The sequence below is a fragment of the Neopelma chrysocephalum genome, unplaced genomic scaffold (genome assembly GCF_003984885.1).
Source record: "Neopelma chrysocephalum unplaced genomic scaffold, ASM398488v2 Primary Assembly neopelma1_60, whole genome shotgun sequence".
In the NCBI taxonomy this organism is placed as follows: Eukaryota; Metazoa; Chordata; class Aves; order Passeriformes; family Pipridae; genus Neopelma; species Neopelma chrysocephalum.
Window position 1 is genome coordinate 15,750,536 of NW_020897715.1, and position 20,607 is coordinate 15,771,142.

Here is a 20,607-nt window from a genome sequence, read left to right on the forward strand (position 1 = left end):
TCGGGCCGCGCTCCCGCCGCCGGCCCCGCCACGCGAGGGGTGTAGTGACACCCTCTGTTCTCGGGCTTTCCGTGAGGAAGCAGCCTCTGCCCCCGCCCTCCCTCAGGGCTGCAGACGGGTGTCCCCCCCGCCCCGTCGAAGTAGGTTAGTGCCTTGGCAGCTCCAGCCAGCTCCACAGGGAGATGCACGTGAGCCGCTCCTGGCATTGTGACTGCACGTGTCTTCCATCTCTCCTCGCCTTAATTTTTGCACTTGCTCATTTCATTAATATCCCTCCTCGCTGCACAATGCCCTCCCAAGCCATCTCTCAGTGTCCCTCTGAGGAAGCCTGGGGAATTAAATGTCTTTCAGATCCTATTATGAGTGATTGAGAGCACAAAGTCACACAAACTATGAAATCAAGGCGATATCAAATTAAAGAGTGGCCCTTGTTTAAATTTAACACAGATTTCGTTAGCTGTGCCACTGAGGAGGTGGCACAGCTCCCACGAGGATTTCTGGTTTCCACAAAGCAACTGGAAGTTCTGAAACAAGTAATTTAACTTACACATAGGTGCAATATATTCTCTATAGACTTACTCCACAGATCCTCCACTTCCCTGACACATAGGTGAAGACATTATGTAAATTACTCCGAAAGGTTAAAATCAACATTTTATGTTAGAGAAGGAACATAATATTTTGTCTGTGGGAGCTGGAAAGTGAAAGCAGAGTGTTTATCAGACTTTCATTCAAAACTTTTTCCTTTCTTAAAAAGAAAAATTCTCTTTTACCAAGATTTCCTGTTGCTTAAGTTCCTCATCAATGTAATTCTGGCTTTGTCCAACATCACTGTAAAAAGATTCACGTGAAGGTGCAGGTGGTAATGGTTCATGTATTGAGGGAAGGAATTGTGTTGCATGTGGTACAAAAAGAACATTGAAATCATGAGGGGAGAAAAATGTGATAGAGTAATACTACCACCAATTGCCTCTGATGAAGTGCTGAAAATGTGGAGGTTGTACCCGGAGTTCAGTTTCCATCTAAGCACTCAACAAAAATACCACACGCAACCTGAAAGCGAACATTGGAGTTCAGCCTATGGGAAGAGAAGTTCATGCAAGGCAATGCACTGGATTCATTAATCTCTGTTTATTTGGAAATTTGGAACCCAAAAGTATAAATCAAGGGCACATTTGGAATTATTTCCTAACATGGCTTCAAATTGTCTGGAAGAACAAGGTCTACTGAAGAAGAAAGAAATAAAGGCACAATTGGATCAATACATTATCCACTTTGAAACCTCTTCAACCTCTCTGCTATTATTAATTACAAACAAATATAAATGTTATATACCTAATGCAAGCAAATATAGTAGAAGCCAGAGACACTTCTCATACAAGCAGCCTATTTTCAAATACTTTAGCCACATATGAGAAAAGTGAGAGTAGATTCTATCAGATGTCTTTAAAGCCTGTCTACCTTTCACTTCTTGTTGCTCTTCACACTGCATTTACAGCAGTCTGAAAATGTGACATTATCTCTGCAGAAGCCAGCTGAGCATCTACAGCATCTATTAACTCACAGAGGAGCTTACATAAGACAGAGACTACATCTGCAAACAGCAGTGATTTAAAATCATCAGGTTTCCAAACAATGTGGTTTGTTATACATTTATACTCTTTCCCCTTCTAAGCTAGTATAATTTGGGGAATTCCTTTGTAATTAGATTTCTCCTTTATCCTGGATGTTTTTGCAGCCCTAGTTGCTAGGAGAAATGTAATTTCTTTATGTGTTTTTTTTCCCCACTAGCAATGAGATTTTCTTTGTGCTATAGAGGAAAAAAACCCAAACCCACAACAACCCAAAACCACACTGTTGTGAGCCTGTGGTTCAGCACAGTTCCTCATTCCCCTGAGACACTCACAACCCAAGGCTTTGTTTATACTGGAAAAACAGGTCCTGTTAAGAAATATATGCCCTCCACACAGCCAGAGGCAAGGGCCCCAAGAACATCATCCCCCTTCCTGGAGGTCTGGCACCCTGGGTTTGCAGGCAACCTAGAGATAGCACAGCTGAGGGCTGCCCCCCTTCCCTCTAGTGACCTTGAAGGCAAGTCTGCAGGGAGACTTCAGCATGGGCAGACCTTCCCCTCTCAGGGGAGCTGCATTTCAGGTGAGGCTCCAGTGCTTGGCTATGCTTGAGCTACAGCTACAGCCCTGTCTGTATCCCACTGACCCAGGACCTGCTGAACAGCTTCCAGGCCAGCCCTCACTGTTATAGGGACTTGCCTGCTGATGACAGGACTGTGTCTGTCCCTGATTGCTGTCACCAGACCTGACTCACTGATTTATGTTCTCATCTTGACCTCAGACCTATCCCATTGCCATGGACTTGTCCAGCAATCTAGATTCTCTCTTGGTTCCAGCTGCCACCTCCAGGCCTGCCCTGCTTGCCTTGCTCAGATCCTGTGGGATGGAGCCCTGGCCAGTGAGGTCCCTGCTCTGCTGGCTGTGTTATGGCATTCCCTGTTCTTCAGGGAGCATCCAGCCCCTGCTGGCTCCTGATGCCAGAGACCTGTAGCACATACAAGAATACCAAACCACTTCCACTGATCCAGACCGATAGTCTATCTGGATCAGCATACAGTCTCTTACAGGGACTAATTCTTTCCTCCAGAATACACGCTGCCCTTCAAGAACAAGATCCAGGTGTAATCAAAAGGGAAAATGGGCTACTTATCTTTATCAAAGGGTCTGAGTCAAGTGTTATAAGGCAGCCAACCTCCATTTGTTATCTGGAAAGATAATGAAACAAGCTGTTCGGCAATCAGTGTGCAAGCAACCAAGTGATGAAAAGCAGGCACTGTGCATTTGTCCATAAGAAATCATGTCAAACTAACCTAATTTATTTCTTTGCCAAGATAACTGACTTAGTGAGTGCTGAAAGGAATAGATGAAACATATTTTGACTTCAGTAGGGCTTTTGACATTGCCTTGAACACCACTCTTATAAAGGCAAATCGGTCTCAAATGGTTATTAGCATGAGAGGAGTGTATGATTAAAGAGCAATTCCCAAACTGGTGCAGTGGATGTTTTCCTATCAGTAGGAAGGTATATCAAATTAAGAGATCTGATCTGTCTGCTAGGATTGATTACTTTCATTAGTGACTTGAAAGGTGGAGTTGACTTTTGACTTCAAACTTTGCAAATAACACCAATTGGGCAGTTCTACACTTCAGAAGCAAAGACTGGAACAAAGGTTTAATATTGTTAAACCACAGAAAGAGCCTCAAAATAGTGAGATGAAATTAAGATAAGAACGAAGGATTATACTTAAAAAACTTGAATTCTCAAATTAAAAATCAGGGAAAATGTGTAGCCTTCGGTAAGATACCATAATGTACATCCACTCAGGGAAAGTACTTTAAGAAATCCATAATTCTGCATTGGAAAACGTGGACTATATGAAGATCCACTTCTTTGTCATAAAGACAACACAACTAGGGAGGGACAGTGCACTGATCTCCCAATCTGAAATATGCACAGCACCAAATGACACAAAAATTATTTGCAGCTGCCACACCTACCATGGTTTGCAGAACACCATCTTTGTGCCTTTGGTCACATTGCCCTGACATGCTTTTGCTTTGCCATACCTCTTCCCGTTTGCCTGAAGCTTCTCCTCTCTGGGAGAAGGCGTGTTTCCCAGTCTCCTCCCTCCAGCACATGCTAGAGGGCTGGTGGCCCTGAGAGGGACCTGTGGGTCTAGAGAGGGCAGTGGGTGAGAAAGGAGCTGTAGGATTCAGGAGCCCTGGGCTCTATGGAGTGGTGAAGGGAAGCCACAAGTCTCTCAGTGCCACCACTACTTGAAGTCTCCCAGGACAAGTCACACCATGTCCCATTAAGAGGCAAGATAGAGTCACAAGGTCTCTTGGTCTGTAGACCATGATATTCCAGGCTGACAGGCAAAATCTTGGTGTTGGAGTGTCCATCTTCCAGCAAACCCCTAATGTTTTGAGGTTTTTCATCCTTAATAACACTTCTTGGGACTCTGACAAAAGGTAAGGTGACTTAAACAGCACCCTGCTTCAAGACGAACACAGCAGTCACTGACAATTGTTTTTTTTTCCTCTTGGCAGAGATCACACAAAGGCCCAAAGATCAAAATGGCAGCATAATGCAACACTGGCTCCTTTTGCTGAGCTTTGCAACTTTTCCTCTAAAGACAATGAGTGACCCTCCAGGAAATCTCTCAGCCTTGAAAATAAAACCCACAATTTGGAAACTTTCTGTGGCCAGAGTCACTGCAGTTGGAGACTGCAGGCTGACTTTATAAAACTGTGGCTCCTAAAAGTTCATCCTCATTCTGAAAAACCTCTCTGTTTGCTTTCTAGCGATGCTCTATCTTCTCTGACTTAAAAGTGCATCCTTACACCATGAAATCTGACACATTTCCCAGGCATGTCTTCAACATAAAAACATAGGAGAGTTAAACCATGAGAGATCTCTTGTCTTTTCACAGCCCAACTGTATCGCTCTCACATTTTTTAAAAGGTTAAGAGCATCTCAGTATTGTTTGTAGCCAGTTTCACAAACAACTCAAAGGATCTATTAATGCACCGAGCCATGCTGAAATTAACAAAATGACATTTTGCCTTTCACACCTTTAGGCTGAACTAAAAGACAAACTTATCCCAAAGTTATGAGCAGCCAAAAATAAAGGTTGAGGAGGGCCCTATGGAAGATCGCAGGTGCAAGCTGCCGGTCCAGCAAGCCGGCAGAACACGGAGCAAGGACGCCCCTGACTCGGTGGGCCGGGAGTGTCGAAGCCCTGTGGACGCTGATCCTCACGTGCTTGACGATGCCGGCGTGTCCCTGAGCTCACGGCACCGCTCCTGGAGGAGAAAACCTCGCTTACAACCGTCTGCCAAGACCGGCTCAGAATTCGGGGCCGGGCACAGAGAGGAGACCCTCCTCCCCTGGGCTGGCCAGCCCGCCGACCGGCCTCCCTTCCCCTCCCTTCCCCGCCCCGCCGGCCGGCGGAGGGTCCTTCCCTGGGGAAAGTTGCTCGGCGCCCCCCGGGTGAAGGGCGGGGGTGTGCGGGGCTGACACCCGCTTCCCATCCGCGTCGTCGAGCTATTTATTTAAATCGCAAATAAAGCGCCTCGCCGCCCGCCCTGCCGGGAACACGCAGTCCGGGCGCCCCGCGGGGCCGGCGGGACCGAGCCCATGGCCGGGAGCGGGGCCCCGAACCCCGGGGCTCTGCTCTGCGCCCTGCTCTGGGCGGCGGCGGCAGCAGCGGGGGGCGGCCCTGGGGGCAGCCCCGCTCCTGCCGCCTTCGGCCGCGTCTACCGGGGCGCCGTGAACATCAGCGCGGAGCGAGTCTATGCCTTCGCCTACCGCAGCGAGCCCGGGCAGGTAGGAGCGACCCCGGGAGCGCCGGGTCCCCGTGGCGGGGGAATGCACCGTGTGCCCCTCGCCCTCCTGGGTGTGTGTGTGGGGGTGTGTGTGTGTGGGGGGGGGGGTGTGTGTGCGTGTGCCCGGGAGCTGCCGCCGCCGCTGCGGCTCCGCCGCTGTGCGGGAGCGGGCCGGGCTATCCCTCTGTCCTGCCCGCATCCTCCCGCCGCCGCGAGGGTCGGGATCCGCAGTGCACCTGCGGGCTCCCTTCGCCGTTCCCGGCGCTTCCCTGGCGCGGCCAGGGCGCTCCGCAGCTGCTGGGTGGGAGGGTGGCGGCGTCCCAGAAGGCAGGGGGTGGGCGGGTGGTTTGGTGCCCCCTCCCGAAGGGGCATTTGGTATCCAACGCTTCTAACAGCAAAATGGGTTTGAAGTCTAGAAGAGAATTATGAAGAGATTAGTACTATATGAAAAAATCAAAACTCAAAAAAAATCCATAATAAACCAAAACAAAAAAACAGAAAACCCCCACAAAACCCAGAAAAAAACCCAAACCACCAAAAAAGGTGTGTGTATGTGCGCACTTAATAAGTCTTCTTAAATACCGTTTTTCATGCTGTGTGTTTTTTGTAGCATCAGGGTGCTGTCCCCTGGTAACCTGGGAGGTGAGGCAGGGCTGTGCAGGTGAGTAGGCTGCAGGGCAGCACAGCCAGGGCCATGGCTGTTTGATGGTGGAAGGAAACCTGTCATTTATGTATGCCTAGTTATTGCGGGTTCCCCCCTCCTCCCTTTTTAATGTCGTGTTTATCTCAAGTAGCTGAGTGGTACCTTGGAAACTCTGCCCCCGTTGTTTGGATTGGGCATTAATTGCTGAGTAAGATGTTCTGATGTACCAAAAGATGGTGAACCAAGCAGATGAATCTTCCCTCCTGTCCTCAACTGTGCAGGACAAGAGAAGATGGAAAACATTGCTTTTTTCCACACTATATTACTAAAGCTTCAATATGAAATGGAGGTGGTAGAGAGGATGTTGAGGGGGAGGGTAGGGGCAGGTGGTGTTAATCGTCCCTTGCTTTACTGAGAAATTTCAAAAGATCCAGACTTTTAAAGACTTCTCTTTCTTTTATTATGTGTGTTACTATATAATAAAATGCACCTGGTATTTATGGGGCAGCAGTTGGGTGTTTGGGCTATGATGCAACTGAGCCCAGCATTACTTAACTGTTGGGTGTCACCAATGATCTCAGAAAGTCAAAAGCACACTTTGGTTTTGAGCCTCCCTTTAGAAGCTGGTTGTGGTGTAAGTTAGGCTTCTTCAGGTGTTACGGGGTATTACAATGAAGGCCTGTTGACAGGACCAAATGCTGTCTGGGGCTTGTTAGCAGAGACAACATGAATATCAACTTCAGGCAAAATTAATCTAGTTCCTACAATTTAATGTGCTCTTTGAAGTTGTATGTTTTTGCTGGACACCTTCTACAAAGAATTTTTCTCTCCTGGAGAACTAGGGTGAAAGCAGAGTGGAGGAAGGCAGAGAGGAAGCATACAGCTGCTCAGTGGTGTTTGCGGGTATCTAAAGGCAACTTCTGGGCTACTTTTAGACACTGGGCTGTTCCTGTGGCTGTGAAGAGCACTCGGTACACACTACTTCATTTAAACAGAAACTTTAGCAGACTCGTCTCCATGTTCCTGTGTGCTGGAACATGAAATCTCTGCAGAGATATGGTCAAGAACATACCTAAGAAGGGAAAATTCAGGTTTGAGGCTTAATATTTTTTTTAATGTGGAACTCACCAAACACTGCTATGAATATGCTTAGAGAATCATGCAACCAGTTCCTGCTATGAAAAATAATCTGGACAACAAAACCCATTGAAATGCAGATGGACTGTTATAGGAAGCTTTCTGATGAGGGGTGCCCAGAACAGGTTCTGAGGATAGAGAAGATCCTAAAGAGAAGGCTCCAGGGAGACCTTATTGTGGCCTTTCAATATATAAAGTGAGCTTATAAAAATGATCAAGAGAAGCTTTCTACAGTGTTCTGTAGTGACATGACAAGGGGCAACAGTTCAACAGTTTTAAACTGAAAGAGTGTAGAATTGGGTCAGACATAGGGAAGAAGTTTTTTTTATGGTGAGACACTGGAACAGATCGCCCAGAGAAGTTGTGGATACACATCACTAGGAGCATTCATAGTCAGGTTGGATGGGGCTTTGAGCAACTGGACCTGGGGAAGATGCGTCCCTGCCTGTGGCAGGGTGTTTGGATTAGATGATCTTTAAAGATGATCTTCCAACTCAAACCATTCTATGATTCCTCTGGAGCTCTACAGGTGCCGTTCCTGAGCTGAACCAGTGGAAGCCTGCAAGAAAGTGTCTGATCTAATTGGAGTAGTTGGCTGTGGGTGTGTGTAGCCCCTTCCCCAGCTGCAGCAAACATGAGAAGCAAATATGACGAGATCTCCTCTTGCTGGCTTGGATGGAGGCAAAGGTTGAGCTGTCCTGGTGGTCCTGCATTTTCCTGCAGTTGAGGATTGCTCAAGATTTAGAAGCTTGCTAGTGGAAATCTTGACTTTAATGTGGAACTGAGCACTTGTGGGCAGGGTTTTTCTTATGCAAGAGTTGGGAAGATATTTAGGGACATGCTGTCCTCTGGGTAGTTTTGGGTCTTCTGAAGGAATGCAAGTCCTGCAAAAACTTAGTGTGGTAGTCCTTGCCTTTCACTGCAGTCTTTAGCCTCGAACTCCTAGCGAGTGCAGCATTAGCCAGTGTTTGCCAGTTGCCTGCCACTTGTGAGCTCTCTGCTCTTCCTGGTCTTTTCAGTCTCTTCCTGTCTCTGTGCTGATGGCAGTTCAGCCAGAAGCCTCTGAAACCTCGAGGCAGATACCACATGGACTATTAACCTTAGTTACAGGAAAGTTAATTGAATAAAAAGAGCATTTTCCATGTGGAAGGGCTGCAGTGGGTGAGTTAATTGCTTTCCCTCTGAAGCAAAGTCAAGTCTGGAGTGGTCTGGCTCTGAAGACAGAGAATTTTTTTTTTTTGTGATGCTGTGAATTCTGGTGTTTTCCTCTCTCTGCTACTCTCTCTCATGAGGGCAGACCTACAGAGCAAGGGAAAACTTGGGGCCAAGGACAAGGCATGAGGCTGGCTTGTGACCCGTCAGCCCTCTGTAAGTGTTCTGGTTGCTCACGTTTTATGGCTGCCCAGGCACATCTGGAAATGCAGCTGAATAGAGCAGTGCTTGAATGATGGATGAGGGAAAGGAGGGAGCAAGACTATTACTCATATTAGGTGCTTTAGAGACTTCCTGCTTTCTGAAAAGTGTTGTGCTTGCCTGATCTCAGAGGATGTTCTTCATCCACATAACCTTCCTTAGTCCTTGGGATACAGGGATGCTTGCATGAGGGGAGGGATACAGCAAGTCCTATGAGAGTATTCATAAGCAGCTGTATACAAGATAAAGAAAGTACAACTCAGGCCTCTGGAGCAGAGCTTCTTTGAGATGGGCAAGTGACTTCTCTTCTGTGCAACTGATTGGTAAAATGAAAATAAGGATACTTAAATGCTGACAAAATCATCTAGTTGAAACTCTTATGCGTATATATAATGCCAGGTCTCTTCTCTTTGCCTGTGGAGGGGAAAAAACCCTCTTAAGTGCTGTGCAGAAACACTTCACCTTGTGTTTTGAGGCAGGGGAGCTGTCAGACTTTTATGTGCTAGGATTTAGGCCTTAATTCCTGAGGTGGAACTGTAAAAGTAAAGCTCTGCTGAGGAGAAGCACAGCCACCTCTGCTGCAAGGGTCTTCTAGAGCTGGCCCGTGAACAGAGGGACGTGACAAACTCCCTCCTTGTGTGAAAAGTCTTTGTTTGTAATGGGGTAGTCTTACTGCTTTTTGAATTCCCTTTTCCTCCTTCTAGCTGCTCTTTAAAATTTTCTGCTCTATGCAGCTGTTTGTTTAATGTTTAACTGTGAGTGTAAAAAATATAGAAGAAAACCAGCTGTTGCACTTGTTACTATGCTGTCATGCTCTAACAGCAAAGGCAGATGTGCACTATTAGAAGTCTGGTAAACAATTAGTTGGGCAAACAGGATTATCTTATTTTAGGATTGTTTCAACTGGAGACATCCAGGATGGGTGAAAAAAATGAGCACACTCTTGAGCATCTCCAATTCCACATATTCAATATGTTCCTTCTTGTGAAGGAGAAAGGAAGGAGAATTGATTTGCTGGAGCTAGCTGTGCAGTGTGTTCCTGCTCAGAAGACTTAAAAAGAGTTGTAAAATGTTTCTGCTGGATTTACCATTGACTAGAGAAGGCTTTATGTGTGAAGTGAGAGAACATGCTTAGTTCCGTGATTGCAATAATACAGAGGCTTTCAAACAGAGAAGTGTGTGGGAGTACTGAAGTAATTCAAAGTGAATGACTCCTTCCACCACTGTAAGCTCTGGCAGTTGCTAATGGTTAATTTGCTGAAAACACAAATTACACTAATACTGTGCATGTGGATATGTCCTGTACCAGGTCCTAAGCAGTCCAAGAGAATATCAGGAGGAAGAAGACAACAGAAGTTCTTTTTCCTAATTGGAGCTCAGATCAGCTGAATGTATGATTTGGGAAATACTTGGGCTATATTTATAAAACCAAGTATGTCTCAGGAGAACAAGTTTCCAACTTTCTATTTGTAGGAAAGCTGCTGCAATCCAGACACAGGTCTTGGACATTCATGCAATGCATGTTGGTTGTGATAGGCTCAAAAGCTGAGCAGTGGGATGCACCTATTTCAGGAGAAAGAGTGGGTGATATTTTCCTCCTCCTCCCTTGCCAGGACTAGGAACAGAGCCCCAGTCTCAGTTCCCATATGACCCAGCTTACTGTAAGTTGTGATCGGCAGTAGATTTAGCTGTGGCTTCTCTGCTGAGCAGTTGTGCAGTGTGAGGACGTGTAGCCCTGGAGTGACTGTTTTGTATGTGAAGTTTATCTGAAGGGTGATGAGTAAAAAATTACTCTCAGTCAATGACTGAGAGGGGCTGTGTGCCACCAGGAAGGGTTGCTGCCATCATTACTATTCCTTTTTTCGTAATTGCAGATGGGAGAAAGTTGACTGACCTAAGGGGGGAAGAGGGATATCAACACTAGCAGAATGATCAGAAGTCTTTCAGTTAGATGCTTGTAACCTTGTGACCAAGTGCCTTTTCCAGCCCAAAGAGCATGATGCACTTGTGTTCCTCTGTCCCCTAGTGAACGGGTCTCTTGGATTCTAGGTGTAGATGGCACTTGCACTTGCTTTTTCCGATGCAAGGAGCCAGAACTGGAATTCACCCGTATGTTCCTCTGGCATTCTGTGATGAGTCACTTGCTCAGACCAAAGCCATCTGTCCTGGCTGCAGGGAAACTCCTTGATCTGCTACACAGGGCAACCTGGTTTAATCAGTGGCAGTGATCAAGTCTGTGTTCGCTGTTCTCTGCTGTTTGACATGCGAATGTAGGTTCTGCTCCAGCAGTAACCATGTCTATTTTAACAATTCTAGGAGCAATTTTTTCACCACTTGCTTCTGAGCTGGTTTTGGATTTCACATGTAGGACCCGTCATGCTGGAACTAAGCTGCCTCAAAGTAGTCCCGTGGTCTCCTGCGCATATTCTTCATAGTGTTAGTCTTGGCTTCAGCCCAATTTCCAGTCCACAGCTACACCATGCATGCAATAGAACTATAGTCTACTGTTTAGAGAAGGCTGAACCTGAGCTATAGTGAGCAGAACAGGTTAGGTTCTGTCTTTCCTTAATGCTGAGTGGAAGCCCACCAGTTTAGCCACAAAGATTCAGGTAAAAAACAAAGAAACTGGGAAGACTATTTGGATGAGATCTCCTGAGGTCAGTAGAGCTGCTGTTATTGCAGGATCTCCAGGGCCTCAATATTGTTGCTTTTTGGTTGCTGGCTCTAGTCCGCTCACCACAGTACACTGGAAGGGCCTCAGCATACCATTTCTGGAACCTAATAGTGAGTGCCTTATGGGACAGGAATGTAGGCACAATGTCAAATCCAGAAAAATCAAAGCAAGTTATAGTATATGATGTCTGAAGCCAAGCAAGGTTCAACAGAATCCCTTTGGATTAATTTGTGTATTTAATTTATCTTTTTTAAAGAAAACAACCAACCCTAGGAGGTGACAGTGTAGGCAATGTAGAGCACACAGCACTTGGAATGTGCTTGCTGCTTCTCAGTGGGTTCTCTTGACCACTCCTCACTCTGCCCAGTCACATGGAAAGCCCTTGCTTACAGGGGAAAACAAAAATAAACTGAGAGAAGTGGTGTGGGGATCTGCTGAAAACACAAGCTTGGCCATTGTTTTTTGCATCAGAAAATACAGTATTGAAAACTGTCTCTGACAAAAGTGGGATATCCTAAGTGACAGAATGGTGTGGGAGGTGGCTTTGCTTTGAGCTGGGGTTAGGAACATGTGTTCAACTGAGATCTCTTTGAATTTAAATTATTCTTTATCTTTCTAGGATTTTGCTCTTTGTGGGTTTCCCTTCCTACAGGGGCAAAACAAAGTACATTTTGACACAGGCTATCAGTTTGCAGGCTTTAGGAAGAAAGCCTGAAAGCTGCTCTGGTTTCCTGCAGGGTAACCTGCAGATCTTCAGATGGTGGCTACAGTACTGGCAAGAATTTTATTTTTATTTCTAATGTGTAAGCTAATGCTGTCAAGCTCGATAACTTGTCCTTGAATTAAAGCATCTCTTTTGAATTTGAATGTCGTTCTAAATCTTAAAATCACTCTCTCTTGTTGGGCTGTCCTGTTGTTTAAAATCAAAGCTGATCAGGTTTTGTCGTTCCCCCTGCTGCCCCCTCCCCATCTCCAAGATGTTTAGATTAAAAAAGAAAACAAATTCTGAAGAAGAGTAACTTCATCAAATTGCCTCTCCTCAGTTTGAACTCTTTCCAAGAACAGTGCAACAATTTATCACACATTTGCATTATAAGTAGAGGCTGAAATGTCCTTAAATAACTTGTGCAGAAGTTGTTGGGTAAGGAGGTATGATTTTCCTATATGGACCTCATCTGCTATTTCAGGGGATATTTAAGGAATGAAAATGCAGACTGTAGAAGGTATATTGCAAGGGTGTGCCATCTGCTCAGTTTGAAAATATAGTTTAGTATATTTGCATAAGCAAACATAATTTCCTGCTGTGTATACTTGGAGAACCACAGAGGATTTCAGAAACAGCCTTCCTTACTTTTTTTAAACTGATGTTTTCCTTTGGGCATAGAAATAGCTACTTCAGTGTGGTTTAAAACAAATGAGAAATGGTTAAAAAAAAGACAACATTAATTACAACACGTAATTCAATCCATATCCAAAATGCTACTGAGGTGAAGAACTTGGGAACCAAGAGAGAACCGGGTATCCATGTTCTGACAGCAGTCCCTGGAGTTATTGCTATGAGCTTGGGGTTGCAGAAAATTTGGAAAGGTTATAAATCTGTTTGGTTCAAGGGCTGTCCTGGTTCAGAGTACCAGCTGCTGTGGGTTAGGAAGATGCAATTATTGGAGAGTAGTTTGTTCCTTAACTGCCTGTTAAAAAAGGATTTGTTTATTTTTAACATCTTCCTGAAGCATGAGGGTGTTCAGAAACAGGTACCTATTTCATCTGGCAGGGCAGCTCCTAGTTTTTCTTTCTGGCTATCCTGGAGACTCCCTAGTGACTTTGGTCAGAGGACAAAATTTCAAAAATGGAAAAAGATAAATATTATTATGCTTTGTATTTGTCTTACTTCCATTTATGCTTCACAGATACTGTTGCAAACAAGTGAACTCATGGGAAAATCCATGCCAGACTGTAAGGCCACACAGCATGTTTGCACAAAGTGAAATATTTAAATGAAAAATACTAATTCTGGAACAATTATGTTAATGTGTCTGAGGCTGTGCTTGACATACCCAGAGTCTGTCACTTAATTTATGCTGCTTTGGGTATTTAATACTCCTGGCAGAAATGCTGGAAGAAAACTGCAGGCCAAGATTATTGGACAGATTGCTTTTGGCAATTAAGACTTATTGACATTGGAGCACACAGTTAGACAGAGAGGCTAAAAAGGGAATGATCCTCTGAGCTCCACTTATTTTGTTGTCAGACAGGAGAGCTGCTTATAGCTCATAAGAGGGCAGAAAAGAGAACTCACTGTCTCATAACTATTTTCCGTCAGGGTCTCAGCTTCCCCCAGTTGCATTGTCAGTGGGAAGAGCAGCCGAGTTCAGCAAGGACAGGTATGTGCTTCAGTGTCTCAGTCGCTCTAGCCCATCCAGCTGAATCCTACTTCACTTAATTTCAGGGTTTATATAAATATGAAGCACCTCGTTCTTGTGCAACAGCAGGCAGCAGCAGTTTGGTGGCTTTTGTACACATACCCTGCGCTGAGACCTTTCCTTGTGACTACAGCTGGTGTGTTTGCTTGCCGGATGTGTTCCCTGCCCACTGGCTTGGCTTGGTGCCTCGTCAGGCCCACAACCAAGTGCTGTCGCAACGTGGACTGATAATCCCCAGCGGCCTCACAAGGAGCGGCTTGTGTGTGGGTGTGGTGGAGAACATGGTGGAGCCCTGGTGTGATTCAAAGGCTTTGCCTAGCAAGAAGTTTTGGAAGGGAACCCACAGTGAAGCTCTTGAAAACCTTTGCTTGCAGCAGAAACTGTTGTTGCAACCTCCTGCCTGCCCTTAAATTCACATACCCACAGCCTTAAACTGGTGTGCAATCTCTGTGGGAAATGCAGATTTAATAATCAGTCCAAGGACTCTTTCATGTCAACAAGAGCCTGGTTTGTTTTGCTTAATGTTTGCAGCCATGTTGGTTCTGTCCAGCTGTGTGAATTTGGGACCGGCTCCTTTCTCCTGTTCCCATCTAGAAAATAAAATTCAGTTGTACTTTTTTTCCTTTCTTTTTTTTCCCCTCCCCGTCTCCATGGTGGTGGTGGAGCTGAAGTACAAATATTTGTCTTTCCTGGTGTAACGTTTTTATATAGTGCTGAGAGCTCTCTCTTTATTCAGCTGTTTTAATGCTCTGTCCACCTTGAAATACAGAAGAAACCTCAAGGTCAGTCGTCTGAGAAACAAAACTATCATGATCTTGTTTGGTGAATAGCCTCTGCACATGGCAGAGGCTTGGCGCTGGGAAGGAATGTGAGGAGCAGAAGTCTCTGAAGCAGTCCTGACCCTGCCTCAGCCCCACGGTGCAAAAGGCAGCAGTATGGTTAGTGATGGCAAATATTTGTGCAGGGCCTGGCTGTCAAAGGGAGCATTTGATACACAAGGTTGTTTCCCAAGATCCAGCCTGGACTGTCGAGGCTGCAGGGATTTCAGCTTGGAAGGTACAGATGAAATCTAGCACCATATTATAGTACCAATATAGACAGCCTCCTTCTCTGTGTGTACAAGGAAGGGGAAAGTGCAACTAGCTTTCTATGATGCTGGGAATGGTCTGCTACAAAATGAAGTCCCTCAGCAGTGGTGGAGAGGCAGGAGTGACAACAGCCTGGTTGACCCTCTTACTGCCCAGGCAAAACTTCCTCCTCGTTTCACCAGTGCTAAGTGCATGAGGATGGATGCAGAGGAGGCTCATAGTCTTTGTGATGATTATAATTTTAAATAAAATTATATAATACTTTTTAGCTGGAGTTTCTCTTGTCTCTACATACAATATGAGATCACTCTTATGTGATGAGAGCCATAGTTCTGTAGCAAGGAGGGGTTCTTGCGTTAGAACTGCCTGTTTTTAAAACGAAATAACCTTTGGAAAGGTGTGGAGGGGGAAACATGTTTGAAGTAAATAAATCACCTTTTTTTCCTTCACTTCCTGATTTTTTTCCACTCTTTTAAAAATACTTTGCTTGAGGCAAATGCCAAATGCTGACTTTCAAAGGGGAAGATGGGACTACTAACGCTGGCTTCCTTGTAATTGCACTTAGATTCTGCTGAACTTTGTTGCTCTGAAATCTCTGAGCTCATTTACAAGTGCTGAGAAGGATCTGGAGGGACCATTACTTGGCAGCTTCTTGCGCAGGTTTGGCCAACAGGCAAATCCCACCTGTTTTATTGCTGTGTTTGTAGCTGTGTCAGAAAGAGGCCCATCAACCAAAGCTTTGTGCTGCTGGGAGCTGCTGCTGTATCCCTGAGACCCGAGAGGGGGAGAGTAGAACTGCATCCTAGGACTGGATCTGGCCCCTCCACTGGAAGTGCAGGATCTGCTCACAAGAGGCCCTGTGTTACTGTGGTGATGGCAGCAGGGTAAATAACTGAAGACAATGGAAAAAGATTCCAGTGTCTGCCTTTCTGTCTCAAAGGGGATTTTAATTGAATTATTTATTATTTTATTTTTTGTTGAAGCCTTTTTAATTTTTAGGAAATGGTGGCTGTAGTCTCTGTGTTGTGTTGATAATGGGAGGAAATTTGATAATGATTATGGCTTTGAAGGAGGTGTTTTGTTCTACTAGGCTAAACTCCCATGTGAGCTTAGAATCGTTGAAAATAAATAGGACATTTTCTTTTTGCCTTGTGGTTGCAAATGTAAACCCTTTGTCTGAAATTGGTGTCCTCCGTGTAAGAATAAGCTGCCACCTCAGGTAGCTCCCCTCCTGCTACCTTTCTAACTTTGGATGTTTTATCAGAAGGTGAAAAAACTTCTACCCCTTCTACCTTTATTGTTCTTGGAGGGTATAAAGTCAAAATATCTGTGAAAAGTCTTTCACTAATCTGATGGGAATCTGTTCTAATCTTTCAAGATGTGTTGGGTTTAAAATGTGTGTATCTTACCTGCTTAATATGCTTTCATTACTTAAAGGCATCTAATCAAGATGTACTGTCTCTTACAATGAGTTATGCATTCTCATACTCTGTTTTCTTCATCAATGTCTGCATTCTGGAGGGAGAGCTGAAGGGATGTTCTTTTCAAATGGAAATGGTGACATTTCTATTTGGTGCAGACAAACTGCTTGCTGGCTTCTCAAAAGGTGAACTGAGGGTGTTATACCCCACAGCTCTCCTACCTCTGCTGCCATGTCGTGGCCAGGTAATGTTTCAGTTGCTGGTGCAGTGGGCTGCATTAAAACCCTTGCTCACAAGGCAAAGCGGCCTTCCTTGTCCACTTGAGGGCACTCAGCAGTGTGTTCCTGTTTTGATAGGTGGAGTATATATAGGTTATGGCTAGTTAGGTATCATTTACATCAGAGCCAGGTGCTAGCTGCTATCCTGCTTTTTTGTCCTTGGCTATTGATGTAATCTCCGTCATATTTGTGACTTTCCCAGTAAGTTGATAGAGGAGGGTACATAAGAGTCCAAGCAAGAAAATTTTCAGTTGTAGCTTTGGGTCTACGTTTTGTGTGTGTGTGTTTGATTGATTTTATAGCACAAGTTATTCAGGTTGCTCCTAGCAGAAGCTACTGAACTCTCTTCTTATTATGCCTTGTGTATTGGTCCACTGTATATTATCTGACAGTCACCTCTGACTTGGGTGCAGGGCTGTGGTTCTGGGTTACAGCATCAGCAAAGAGGCACTTCTGTAAATGACCTCTGGATCTGAATAACCAGTCTATTGACAAACACTGTTGATCTCCCTGTGGATATTGTCAGCATCTAGGTTAGACTGAGGAAGGGGGACAAGCTCCTCCCACTTAGATTTGGAGCTGTCTTATTCTTTACCTTCAGCTAATACTTACCTGTGCTCTCCTTTCTCTTCCCACAGGTGGATGCAGTGCGGGTGTATGTGAACAGCAGCTCTGAGAACCTCCGATATCCTGTGCTGTTTGTAGTTCGCCAACAGAAGGGAGTGCTGTCATGGCAGGTCCCACTAATTTTTCGAGGCCTGTAAGTACTGAAGTCTCTTCTTTGTAACATGCTTGTTTGCCAGCTTATCCATCATCAGCTTTCCTCAATTGCTAGGTCTTGTAACCTGTGTAGACTGCAGGGCTTGGTAGCAAAGCGTGCTTGATCACTGTCAACAGGAAGACCAAGATTTGGTTGGTAACCTCTTACTTGGCAGCCTGCTCTTGTCTCTTAGTTTCTCAAATATGTACACAGAGTACCAGGAGGCTTGTCTCCTGGGAATCTACCACATGTCATTGTTGTCATTCCACAGTTGCTTACCATGTGCACAGGTAGTTCTTGGGCTCTAGTTTGGAGCAGGGTTTGAACAAGCTTTTGAAAGAGCACTCTGAACTGTTGTGTTACAGTGCATTTGGGAAATAAGGGCTCTCCTCTGTTTCTCACCCCAGGTACTCCCAAGTGTTAAGTCTATTCTGGGATGGTTGTTTGGGGGGTGTTTTCTTTTCAAAAGGGATGCTGCTTTATACCTTCATCAACCTCAGAGCTCTTTGGGCTGCAGATATGGAGACTTTGCAGGCTCCTTAGACCATCCGAGATATGAGGCTTTGTCCTGTGACTGAATCCTGGTGCTGGGCAGCAGATACCCTGCAGTGTTTTGCGTGACAAAGGGGATGGTTACAGCAGTGGCTGCTCTGGGCTGTCATTGTTCTTTGCCTCCAGTAAATGGCAGATGTTAAAGATCTACAGATGGCATGGGCATCCTCGAGGGAAGTAAAACATTAGGGATGACCAGTCCCTCGTGTGGACCCCAAGAGACAACAGAAGTGGAGTTTGAGCTCTGAATAAAATACTGAATGCCGTTGGCCTTTCAGATTACAATTGCAGTTATGCAAGCAGGGGAAAAATGATGTCATTCTTAGAACTGCTGAACAACTTTTTAACTGCTCTCTCCATCCAACTTTCCCTTCCCTCCTTCCCTTTGCTGTTGTAGCTATCAGAGGACCTACAATTACCAAGAAGTGAGTCGCACCCTCTGTCCCTCTGAGCCGACACCTGAAACAAGACCCTCTGACCAGATTATATTTGTGGATGTTGCTTCCATGGCACCATTTAACATTGCCTATGAGCTGCTAGTCACCAGGCTCGAGAACTTCCAACTTGAGTAAGTTGAGATGTGAGAATACAAATATAATTTCTTCATGGATCTCTTATACAGGGATTTGGTCCATCTGCCTACTTTTCCCTTCTTTTTCCTTCCCAGAAAAAACAAAATTTTTTCTTTTGTTTACTCTGAGGGTACTTTGTGTGTATTCCAGCTCTGAAAGTTTTAGACTTCAACATACTGGCATTTGTTTTCTAGGACCAACAGAGCCTTTAACTTCACTGCCAGCCCTTCCCAGCCCCAGGTAAGGAGGAGTCCTGTGTAGCATTATTGCCTGTATGTTTTACCACATCGAAGTGATTGATGTGATCTTTTCTATCTCTATAGAAATAGAAAAGATCTTACGTGACTAGGTTGTTTCCCTCTTAGGATGCAGGGAACCTTCCTTACTGTTGAATTTTCTGTGGATATAGTGAAGAGGTAACTGTTTCAACCCCTCTAGGGACACATTGGGGTCCTCTTGCAAAGCAGTTAAGTGAACCAAAACCCATGAGCAGAGCAAATGAATGGTATTGGCTCTTCAGGAAATGTCAGAAATGTACATAAGTCCAGAGGCCATTGGTCTACTGCACTTCATGGGAAGTAAGGTGGTGCACACCAGTGTCTTGTTCCAGGCAGTGCTGGTTCAATTGCCTGACTGTGACTTGTCAAGATGCAATCTTTACTGGAAAAAAACCCAAACCCGAAATAAAGAAGCTGTAAAGATGCAGCAGAACTCAGACTGCTATTCCTTGCTCAGGGCAGCAAGTCAAGTTGTGAGGTGATAAATGAAATGCCTGATATGTCTATAAGTTCAGAAGGAAGTACATATGTGCAGCACCTCCAACTGGACAGCCTTGTTTAGAGCCCTGCAAATACAAATCCTCTCTTGAATGAAAATGCTGTTAGCAGTAGCTATAGAGATAAAGAAACTTGTAGAGCTCGAAAGTATGTAATTTACCCAAGCTGCCTGTTACTCTGTTTTTGTTGTTGCTTTCACTGTTAGTAATACCACTTAATTTTAGGTTTCCTATTACCAGGCATCCCAGCTAATCTTTTTTGTTGTGAAATGTCTGAAGCTGGTTTGCAGATACATGCAGGATTTTATACTATAGGAGTGTAGAAAATGGTGGTGACTCTTTAGAAAAAAAACACTCATTACTTAGGATTTTATCTTTTGAATGTAGACTGTTTAAGGTCTGGCCTGGAATTAACTTTGTGACTCTGGTCTGGTTTTTTTGTCACAATTAGTAATAAGAGATTTGGGACTTTTAATTAAAAACCGGCTGTATGGAGTAGAAGATGAGTGCCTCTTAATTGGTATAATGCTGAGATTTTTGTAAATCAAAGTATTAAGTAATCTACAGGAGGAAGAAAAAAAAAAGATGATTCAGGATATAAATGGCTGTTGGAAAAAGACATGCATAACAATTGAAGGAGGTGTTTTGTGGAACACAGCTCGTGCCTGAGGGCAGAAGCAGAAATTGGATATGCTTGTATGGGTCAGAAGTGTTGCTGGATATGTTTATAACACTCACAGTCTCTGCAGCAGAGAACTCTGGGCCTCAGTTCCCCTTGTGTTAATTCTGTGCTCTGGTGTGAGTGTGGCTTAGAGAAAACTATAGAAGAGTCCTCACGGGTGACTTCCTCAAGGACCTGAAACTTTCCAAGGGCAGTGTACCTGGGAAACCCAGGAGCTCAGGCTGCCGGTATCCTTGCCTGGTGGAAATAAACCACGCTTGGCTAAAGAAACCGGCTTGGTGAGTTTTCAGTAAGGACTTGCAGTTGGAGCCAGCGCTCCCTTAGCAGCAAAGGCAACCTGCTTGGAGAGGGTGATGGGAATAATATGCTTTAGTAGAAATGGGCTAACTTGAAAAAAGCTTGCGTGAGTTCTTGCTTTTCCATGCCCTTCCAGTAGGGGGCCTTAATTCCTTGGGAATGGCATGTGGGAAGGGAAAAGGGAAATAGCTGGCCCTTGCTCAGCACTAAGGTTTTATGAGACATAAAGGGAGCTCTACAGTTGGGAAGGTCTTAGGACTTGGGAGCAAGAGCTGTGGTAGCTTCCAGTGTGGTGGCAGTGGCTGCCTAGTGACCATATGGAAGGAAGGAAGGAAGGTGGCTGGTGGCAGTCCTCAGCCTTGTGTCCCCTCTGAGGTGGGGTGAGGTGTCCATCAGCCCCTCTTGGTAGCTGTAACAGCTCTCAGAGTCTGGGCTCCAAGCAGGATAGTGGGACCCCTTGCAACAAGCCTGCCTGCTGGGGCAGGCACAGAAACCC

At 45.1% G+C, this 20,607-nt stretch overlaps 1 protein-coding gene across 3 annotated transcripts in view; it reads left to right on the forward strand.

The window, feature by feature from the left end:
* Positions 1-4,934: 4,934 nt before the first annotated feature.
* The window catches only part of SIDT1 (SID1 transmembrane family member 1), a 40,026-nt gene continuing 24,353 nt past the window's right edge, over positions 4,935-20,607 (forward strand). For 2 of the 3 annotated variants that reach the window (XM_027681285.1, XM_027681287.1), the window contains exons 1-4: positions 4,935-5,400; positions 17,112-17,233; positions 18,183-18,353; positions 18,552-18,597. In XM_027681285.1, the coding sequence (XP_027537086.1) occupies positions 5,212-5,400; positions 17,112-17,233; positions 18,183-18,353; positions 18,552-18,597 (528 nt within the window). In that variant the 5' untranslated portion in view covers positions 4,935-5,211. The remainder of the gene's footprint in view (positions 5,401-17,111; positions 17,234-18,182; positions 18,354-18,551; positions 18,598-20,607) is intronic. The other variant, XM_027681286.1, reaches the window with a different exon arrangement.